The 10,153-nt window shown below is 33.0% G+C and overlaps 2 protein-coding genes across 6 annotated transcripts; one reads left to right on the forward strand and one right to left on the reverse strand.

Annotated features, from left to right (window-relative positions):
* LOC109338109 (sulfate transporter 1.3) lies at window positions 724-5,462 on the forward strand. 5 transcript variants are annotated; one of them, XM_019575260.1, is made up of 15 exons: window positions 724-922; window positions 1,065-1,196; window positions 1,466-1,811; window positions 1,913-1,961; window positions 2,056-2,263; window positions 2,367-2,541; window positions 2,668-2,733; window positions 2,833-2,946; window positions 3,074-3,190; window positions 3,283-3,409; window positions 3,637-3,923; window positions 4,018-4,208; window positions 4,522-4,607; window positions 4,714-4,790; window positions 5,066-5,462. In XM_019575260.1, exons 3-15 carry the CDS (start codon window positions 1,476-1,478, stop codon window positions 5,207-5,209), a joined length of 1,977 nt encoding a protein of 658 aa, XP_019430805.1. In that variant the 5' UTR covers window positions 724-922; window positions 1,065-1,196; window positions 1,466-1,475; the 3' UTR covers window positions 5,210-5,462. The 5 variants fall into 5 exon arrangements, with proteins under 5 accessions (XP_019430805.1, XP_019430811.1, XP_019430798.1 ...); XM_019575266.1 differs by having other exon boundaries at window positions 1,079-1,196; window positions 1,447-1,811; XM_019575253.1 differs by having other exon boundaries at window positions 1,079-1,196.
* On the reverse strand, window positions 8,459-9,760 carry LOC109338138. The gene is made up of 2 exons (XM_019575288.1): window positions 9,272-9,760; window positions 8,459-8,773 (listed from the first exon to the last, which is right to left on the reverse strand). The coding sequence occupies exons 1-2, from the start codon at window positions 9,523-9,525 to the stop codon at window positions 8,605-8,607; spliced, it is 423 nt and encodes a 140-aa protein (XP_019430833.1). The 5' UTR covers window positions 9,526-9,760; the 3' UTR covers window positions 8,459-8,604.

Consider the following 10,153-nt stretch of genomic DNA (forward strand, 5'->3'; position numbering starts at 1 on the left):
TTGATCATAAAAATACGTAATAATCAAACTTTTAAATTAAATACATTTTTCCCAACCAATCTCAGTTGATGACACATGAAATGACACTTTATACAACAACATATATGCTCCCTTAATTATAATATTTACACTGATGGGTGTCCATCCATCTAGGTGTGAGAGTGATTTCTTGAATGTTAATAGAACTGCTATCTATATTTGTTTGTAACTTTTCTCATGTGAAATTCACCTCATGATATGAGAATGTTGAGGAAAATGTTTAAAAGAATATGTTACTGATGTACTAACATGAAATTCACCTAGCTAGAATGCTGAAGAGGGTGTTTATACCAATGAAAAATGAAAAAAATCATCTTACAAAATTAACTACAAATCCTTTCATGCACTTATAAGTGTGTCCTACCATAAGATGACACATTATTTAATAGTGATTGATTTATAGGTGACTTACATAGCTATGTAGTCTGTAGGAAGATTTATAGGGTAATTTTGTAAATAGATATATCATTATTCTAAAAGAATATATACTAGTATTTAATATTTCTGTAAGTAATGAATATTATCCAATGGGATAACCAGGTTCATAATGTTTTGTTTTTATTTTAAGTTAATACAAAATTATGAGTTCCTTTAAAAAGATTGAGGTGGCCAAAGGCTTCCTCAAGTCAAATGAGTCCTCTTAATCTGAACATATAGACTTAAATATATCATTAAATACTAAAGGTCACTATCAATATCCCTAAACTTGAAACTAATCTGTGTGGTTATCTTTAGTTTATATACCATCTCTTGGTAGTCCTAAAATTCTCCAAGCCTTCCTTTGATCACATCACTATTGAAAATTAACAAGACAAACCTACACATAACTTTCCAACCTCACTCAAGAACTTGTATTTTCAATTGCTAGTGTTTAAGGTCCAAGGTTCTCTTTTGTTTAAACTTTATTTGACTCCTTGAGTTTTTTATAAGCACAACAATTACTGCTTCAGTGTATTTTAACATATATGCATGACAGTGACATTTATGTAGGGGGATCTGAGTTAACACATTATTGACTTTGATAGATTTTCTCATTCAGGTTGACAACTTAGACTTGAAGTAGCTTCATGCTGTTTTCTTGCTCAGGAAATCTTCACAGTTAACAGCTTCAACTAGTGATCATCAACTTCTGTTAACATCCTCACCCTTTTATTCAGGTTGGTTAAATGTTTCTGAATTATTAATGTCTCTTTCATCATCATTCTATACTATATAATATCACAAATCCATAGAGCTACTTATATATGAAGTCTGTATGAGCCTATTTTGCATGCAACATCAGTTATTAAATGCTTCTGTCCTTGTAAGTGTTTACATTATCTTCTTCTGTCCGAAGAAATTATTCATCGAAATAATGAGTCACCATTGATTTTGAGTATCGACTAACTACTTCCATTACTCACTCAGCAATAATCTGTTATTTCAGGTCATTGTTGATGTCGCTGACGGGGCATCAAGGTGATGAAACTATTGTAACAAAAGAGATGGATGAGAGAAGTTTGTCAATTTCACATGGGCAGGCACCATATGTGCACAGAGTGGGAGTTCCTCCAAGACAAAACCTCTTCAAGGAATTCCAAGCCACTGTAAAAGAAACATTCTTCTCCGATGATCCTCTACACTCCTTCAAGGATCAAACTAAGTCCCGGAAGTTCGTCCTAGGCATTGAAGCCATATTTCCCATACTTAGTTGGGGGAGAAATTATACTCTTAAAAATTTTAGAGGAGACATTATAGCTGGTCTAACTATTGCAAGTCTCTGCATTCCTCAGGTAATTTTGCTTCCAAATGTTTATTTTCAGCTTTTGAAGAAAACTGAAATGATAGTCTATAAGATATAAATAGAGATTTTAATACTTGGCTTGAAAAACAGGACATTGGATATGCAAAGCTTGCAAATTTGGATCCACAGTATGGACTGTGTAAGACTCTTGTCTCTCATTAACAACTCAAGTTGCATGTGTTTTCTTTAGATGTTGTTCTGATTTTTTTCGACTTTTGTTCTACCCTTTACAGACTCCAGCTTTGTCCCACCACTGATTTACGCTGTCATGGGTAGTTCTCGTGATATCGCAATTGGACCAGTGGCAGTGGTTTCTCTCTTGTTGGGGACTTTACTTCAGAATGAGATTGACCCTATTGCAAACCCAACAGATTATAGACGACTAGCTTTTACCGCGACCTTTTTCGCCGGGATTACTCAAGCAACTCTTGGAGTTTTTAGGTATGACACTTTTCACTCTAGTGTTAAGCCAACCTCATATGAAGGCATCACTTTCTTTTAACATACTATGATGCTATTTTGGTTGGGTTGATCTTTGGACCAGGTTAGGATTTTTGATTGATTTCCTATCCCATGCTGCAATTGTTGGTTTTATGGGTGGAGCTGCTATCACAATTGCCCTTCAACAACTTAAGGGATTCCTAGGGATCAAAAAGTTCACAAAGAAAACTGATGTTATCTCTGTGATGCAATCAGTATTTTCATCAGCCCAACATGGAGTATGATTTCTTTTTCTCTCTATACTTGTGCACATACAAAGTGTTGCCAGGAGTTTTATTCTGTAGATGTGTGTGTATAACTGTATATATATGTGCTTAAATTGATTAGCATGTAACATATTGCAGTGGAACTGGCAAACTATAGTAATTGGAGCTAGCTTTCTGATTTTTCTTTTGGTTGCCAGACAAATCGTAAGCACCCGAAATCATTTCATTATTTATTCGTTTTCCTTAATCGTATTGGTGAGATTATAAATTATTTATCGTATTATGTTGTGATATGTGGATCAGGGGAAAAAGAACAAGAAATTCTTCTGGGTGCCAGCGATCGCCCCATTGATATCAGTTGTACTCTCCACTTTTTTCGTATACATAACCCGTGCAGACAAGGAAGGTGTTGCAATAGTAAGTATCTGTATTTCCCTTATGATCTTAAATGTGGCAGATTATAAATTTATAATCATTGTCATATGAATAAGTGATAGTAAAACTGAAATAGTACTGATAAGCTTTTGTCCATTGATGTGTGAAGGTAAAACACATTGAGAAAGGGATCAATCCTTCTTCTGTGAAAGAAATTTATTGGAGCGGCGATTACCTTGGCAAAGGTTTTAGAATCGGCATCGTGGCTGGCATGATAGCATTGACAGTATGCAAACCTTGACTCTAATATTCTCTTATGAAGAGTATTTTAAAATTTACTTGTGCCTATTGTACAAACCATTCCGTTTCGGTTATCAGGAAGCTATAGCAATTGGAAGAACATTTGCTTCTATGAAGGACTATCAACTCGATGGAAACAAAGAAATGGTGGCATTAGGAGCTATGAATGTTGTTGGTTCATTGACTTCCTGCTATGTTGCAACTGGTAAGAAAGATGTAATAAGTTTTAATGTCTGATGAGATCTAAGTTATAAGCATTTTCTTATAGCTTCTAAGGATCAATAACAAAAAGGGAAAAAACTATGAGCATATAATTGGTGCTTAAATCCTTCACAGAAGTGCACATAATTAATCATGGAAGTGCACGTAAGTGTGCTCTGGACTAAACTTTTATAGCCTCTGATATCTGATTTATCTTCTTGCTATCTTCAGGCTCATTCTCTCGGTCCGCTGTAAATTTCATGGCCGGTTGTGAAACAGCGGTCTCCAATATTGTCATGTCCATTGTTGTGTTCTTAACCCTGCAATTCATCACCCCTCTTTTCAAGTACACTCCAAATGCTATTCTTGCCTCTATCATCATTTCGGCTGTCATCAACCTTGTAGACTATCAGGCAGCAATTTTGATATGGAAGATTGATAAATTTGACTTTGTTGCTTGCATGGGAGCATTTTTTGGTGTTGTTTTCGCCTCGGTTGAGATTGGACTTCTAATTGCTGTGAGTACTAAGACTCAGTTATCTTATGCTCTAGAATGTTAATATATATCCTGATTGGTTGTATTGAATGGGTTATTGTTACATGTTGTGGCAGGTCTCTATATCCTTTGCAAAGATCCTATTACAAGTGACGAGGCCGCGAACTGCTATTCTCGGGAAGATACCTAGGACAACTGTCTATAGAAACATTCAACAGTATCCAGAAGCTACTAAGGTTCCTGGTGTACTGATTGTAAGAGTTGATTCTGCAATATACTTTTCCAACTCCAATTATGTTAAAGAAAGGTAAGGATGTATTCCTTCTTTGTACATAATTCAATGGCTCAGAACTGTTATCTTAACTTCTAGGTTGAACTGAAACTAAGCAATCAAGGCTGCATAATGGTTTAGTTGTAAAAAGTTTTTTGGCAATCATCTAAAAAGATAAATGTAAATGTCTGAGAACAACATAATTACTCAATATCAATCTCTTATTTGAACTACTTAGTTTTTCGACATTCCAAACTATACTCTAAAATGATAATTTAGAACCTTTTGTTTTGTATTGGTATGTAATTATAAAACATAGTTCTCATTCTTTAGATCTATTATGTTGCAGGATATTAAGATGGTTGATAGATGAGGAAGAGCAAATAAAAGGAGACTATCAAACAAGAATCCAATTTTTGATAGTTGAAATGTCACGTGCGTATTTACATATTTTCCCTATGTTTTAATTAGTCACATTTTCCCTCATAGTAAGCACATAATTTTGGATTCTTCTTAACCTCAAATGTTGTGTTCATTGCAGCCGTTACTGACATCGATACCAGTGGCATCCATGCACTTGAAGAATTATATAGAAGTCTCCAAAAGAGAGATATTCAGGTAATTACAATATTCTAAATGATAACATATACCCAGAGGAGATCCACTTACTGGAGTGAGTTTAAAAAATCTACTTCACATTTTAGTCATCCGTACTAAGGAAATCTAATAGTTCAAATCTATTCGTTAATTCAAACCATTAAATTTCCCTAGAATATATGACTAAGATGTGAAGTAGGTTTTTTAAACTTACTGTTGGAGTAAGTGAATCCCCTCTCTAACATATATGATGTTGCAATTATATATCTTACCCAACTGAGTATTTCTTTGAACAGCTTGTTCTGGCAAATCCTGGTCCAGTAGTGATAGACAAGCTTCACACATCAAACTTTGCTAATATGCTTGGTGAAGACAAGATCTTCCTCACTGTTGCTGAAGCTGTTGCATACTGTTCTCCAAAACTGGCTGAAGACCCATGAAAATTCTAAAAAAAAAGTTTGGTTTTGCTACCCTTAAGGTTTAGGAAAATACAGATGAAGATTAAAAAAATTGAGGAATGTGAGTATAGACCATAAACTTTATGCTATGTAGCTATAATCAAGAAAGATGTGGTCACTAGAAAAAAAAGTTAGTAGAAGTGTGGCCATGTGTGGCTAGTTAGTGCTATTGGATCCTTATCTTATGAAGGGTAATAAAAGAAACATATAATGGTGTGCTTGTTGTTCAATCCAATAAGCATTATTTTAGCCTTTTGTTTTTAGTTGATATGTCCACATAATATAACTAGAGTGTCTGCATAATGTTTTTTCATTTGTATTTTAAGTTGGGAGTGTCTATGAAAAATGACACTTGTCTCTTTGTCCTCATAATAAAGTACAAAAATAATAATAATGACATTTCTTGATTGCAATTCTAGCTGCAATGGGGTTTGGTTTGAGCTCTAATGGTGATAATTAGCACAGGAAAGTAGAGTTAAAACGTCAGATTCTAAAAGTATAAAAAATGTAAACATCAATCTCATTTCTACAAACAATTTTGTATATTAAATTTAACAACATTATGTACAAGTTTATATAAAAAACTTGTCCAACCTTAATGTGCCATGTAAGAAAATAGTTTTTTTGGAAAAATTGTATTAATTGGAATACAAGGGGTGTCTACCCAATATAAAGAGAATATCAAATATTGATCTTTTTAGAAGTTAGATGAATACAAGTTTTTGGATCATTACACCAATTTGCAAAAGTTAATGAAATTGGCGATACAAATGAAGAAAACCAAGTTCAAAATCTAGTTTGAATCAAGTCCAATAAATGAATATAGCTTACATCATTTCCCCCAAAAGTCATTTCATTTCTCATAATCCATAATGATCGCACCACACCAAACCACAACATTTTCCACAAGTTTAACCCTTTAGATGTATTAAACGAGTCATGAAAATTAAACAACTCTATAATTGTTGGCGGAGCATGAAAACAAATTTGTAACCAAGAGTAGAAGCATTTCCACACACTCATAGCAAACTCACAAGATAAGAATAAATGCTCAATAGATTTCATATGATTATTGCACATGACACACACAACTCATACCAACAGTCATAATTATCACATTCCTTTTAAGTAATTCATCTTTGGTTGGCAATCTACCTTGTTTCCAAACAAAACAACAAACTTTTGAAGATACACAATTAGTCTAACATTTTTTAGGACGTTATCTCTAAAAGCATTGATTTGGTTCAACTGCGCCAGGTATGTAGATTTAACTGCATAGCTACCTGAAGCATCCATGCCCCATCTCCATTGATCCAAAGTGCCCTTCTTATAAGAATGGTTGTGAATCAAGTCATATAAGTTTCTGACCAAAGCCTCATCTCTTTCAAACAAGGTCCTTCTCCAACAAATCTCTCACGACCAAACACCATTATTCCAGTAATTATTATCTGCAATGAGAGTATTTTTGTCTCGACATAAAGAGAAAAGTCTCGGGAAAACCTCTTTTAGGTTTTCATGACCCACCCACGTATCTAACTAGAAAAAAGTTTGGGATTCATACCTAATTTCTTCCAAATATTGTCTTCAAACCAACCACAAAAAAGCTGAGAAGATGAGCCCACCTTACCCAAATCCTTCCACCAAGTTGAGGCATGATTAGGAATAAGCATTGACATAACATAACCATATTTTAAATTAATGATCCTTACCCAAAAAGCCTCCTACTCTTTAATCCTTCCCCACTTCCATAATTTTTATTAACAAGAAAATGTGTAGGAGAACGGTGGGTGATGTATATCTATATGTCAAGTGGATGTTGTTGAAAAATAAGTCTCATATCATTTGTCTCATTATTTTATTGCTAATTAAATTTTGAGACTTTAACATGATATTAGAGTTCACCTTCTCTATAATTGTCATGGGACTAAAGGCTTTTTGTGCAAGCGGCACTCCTCCTCCTCTCATTGCCATAGGAAACTAATCTAGGCACCTTTTGGTTAATCCTATTTCTTGACACTGGTTTTTTACTCGGAACTACAAGGTAGAGGAACGTAGGCTCTTCTTAAAGTTTACTTCTTTTATAAATCATCATTGCCAACTTTAAAATTCACTTAATAAGCCTTTCAACTTTTTGTTATATTAAATTTTAATTAGAATAATTGTTTATATGTTGTTAAAATTTTATTTTATATCTACGACACAATTATTTGTAAATATGATATGAAAGTTTAGTTTCCTTTCCATAATAATCAACTATCTCTAAACTGTACTTGCCTCTGATATTTGTCTAAACTATAATTAGTCAACTATAATGCTGCAAAGTGTATCACTTGTCTCTAATTTGACAGAATGAAAGTGCATCCTTCATTAATATTATTTAATAAATATAAAAACCTTAACTTGCTAAATAATTTAATGGTAGATACATCTATTTTCTCACTTTAGTTTTCCATTAAATTAGAGTTTCATTGTTCTGCAAATTCATTTACTTGTTTTGATTTAATTTTGGTCCTTTTCGTGATGTATTTTCAAGTTCTATGAAATCAAGTCTATGCAAGTCCGTAGAGAGTTTCAGTCCACTTTTAATACAACAAATTATTATTAATTGGGTAATTATACAGCTTTCAAATTTGATGATTGAACATGTCACTGTATTATTAGCCAAAATTTATTAAAAACCTTCTTCTTAACTTTACATTGAGAAAAAAAATTAAAAGTGGTAAAACATGTTGGGAAATTAAGTTCATTATCTATTAAATATTTAGTTTTACCATGCCCAATTACTATTTTTAGCCTCTAATACTAAATTTCCATGAACACATCATATTAATCTATTGATGTAAGATCTAATTAAATATCTAGGATAATTAAAATGTTAATAATTCGATTACTAATAGCGATACGTGATAGAAGGGCAGTCACAAATCCTAAAAGATACTAATTCCTTATCTAAAAAAATGAAGAAATATATTTGGTAGTGCAAAAAATTGAATAATAGTACTTAGAAGGTAGTAGAATAATAGTACTTCCCAAACATTTGCCCAGATCTCAATGTAGGCAAAGAATACCATTCCACCATTTCCCACTCTCAAGGTGCCATGGTTATAAAAAGGATTAAAAGGGATCCTCTCAATTACTGAGGAGGATAGTAATATTGAATGCAAAAACTAAAATCAATAATTTGTCTCTCCACTCCCATATTGGAGATGATTCATTTCCGATTAAAAGAACTAAAAGAAGAAGAAACAAAAAGATTGCAGAGAAAGAGAGGGAGAGGTATAACAAAGGATCAAACAACATAATCAAAAGGAGGTAGTATCATATTAATTGCATCAAATCCATTGTTTGAACCTTCACTGTTAAGGGTTTTATATGAACTACAAGGCAGCTACAGTTTCACCTTTTGTAGCTACTTGAGAACCTGATGGAGGAGTTGGATTCACTACTTGTTGTTTCTTATTTGATGCTACAATAAACTTTTCTTTTCTCTCATCATGCTTCATCCTCTGTTGCCGACACTCCGTGCTGCAGAAAGCACTGTCACCTCTGCATTAAAAAATAATCAATCAAAATGAAGCCTACGAATAATGAACAAAAAACAAAACACATAGATAATAATATAATATAGCTACCACACTATTTAACCATTTCATCATTCTTAAAATTTACTTTAATACTTGAAATGAATAGATTACTATAAGAAGTAAAAAGTAAATAGATGAAAAGTAGCAATAAAAAATCCAAATGGGTTTCAGAGGCCAGCAGAAACATATGAAGAATGAATCAGTCTTGGAACTTGGAACTAAAAAATAAAAAGAATGTCAATAGAGATTACCGTATTATAGGCATAAGAGAATAACTGCTTATGATTTATGATTCCCTTAGGAGAAAGTTTATATTTAAGTTATCTAATATTTTTTTCTCACAAATAACCTGTGATACACTTTTGAACTGTGAAATCATAGTTAGGATTTGATACCTAATTAAGATGTTGAACATATACATACATATATATGAAACAAAAACAGAACTATTGAAGTGTACCTGTACATATAGATGTCACGACCAGGTACCAAACAACGTTTGCAGAGAGAACAAGCACGCAAGAATTCAGGGGTCTCCACAGAATTAAATGAGTGTCTTCTTTGGACCCTGTTGTTCTGATCTAACCCACCAACACTAACTCCCACTGTGTTTTTAGGTTCAACATCGATAGAGGTGTTCAGATCGAAGGTTATTATCTCTGACATGCTTGTGGTTCTCTTCATTGGATTTCGAGGTCTTTTTCCTAGCAGCATATTTTGTTCTGTCTTATTGGTGGGTTTCAACTATTGGTGCTGATTTTGATGGTAGTTTTGGTTGGTTTGGGTTATGAAGGAAGCATCTGATTAGAGGAAAGAAAAGGAAGTAGATTTGAGTATAAGGGGAGAGAGAGGGAAAGGGTGTAGCTTGGTGAAGGTGAAAGTGAGAAGAGTGAAAGTTGGGGGAGATAAAACAGAGAGCCTGAAACACACGAGTGAAGCTAGGCTGTTGCATAAATCATCACTAACTAGAAAAGAAATCTCACGTCAACTCTTCCTTTTCTTAATTCATTTTACTAAATTGATTATTGATTATGAGAAAATATTTCATGTAACTATAGTATTAGAGTATTTTAAGTATGGTTTAGTATTGAGTATTAATTGTTATTAACTTTTATATAATAATGTAAACCTTCTACTAGATTTTTAGATAAGTCAAAATGTTCAATTCTTGAAATCAATACTTATTAAGAGAAAATATAGATCACATATCATCAAATTTGTCCTTATTCATATCTATAGTCAATCAGATTTTAGTAAGTAATATAAAAATATAACCTTTTGTTTTTTAAAATTTTATTTTTTATTTTTTAATTGATTGAAATAAGGAACTGGGACAATCCTA

This window comes from Lupinus angustifolius, chromosome LG02 (assembly GCF_001865875.1).
Source record: "Lupinus angustifolius cultivar Tanjil chromosome LG02, LupAngTanjil_v1.0, whole genome shotgun sequence".
Taxonomy (NCBI): domain Eukaryota; kingdom Viridiplantae; phylum Streptophyta; class Magnoliopsida; order Fabales; family Fabaceae; genus Lupinus; species Lupinus angustifolius.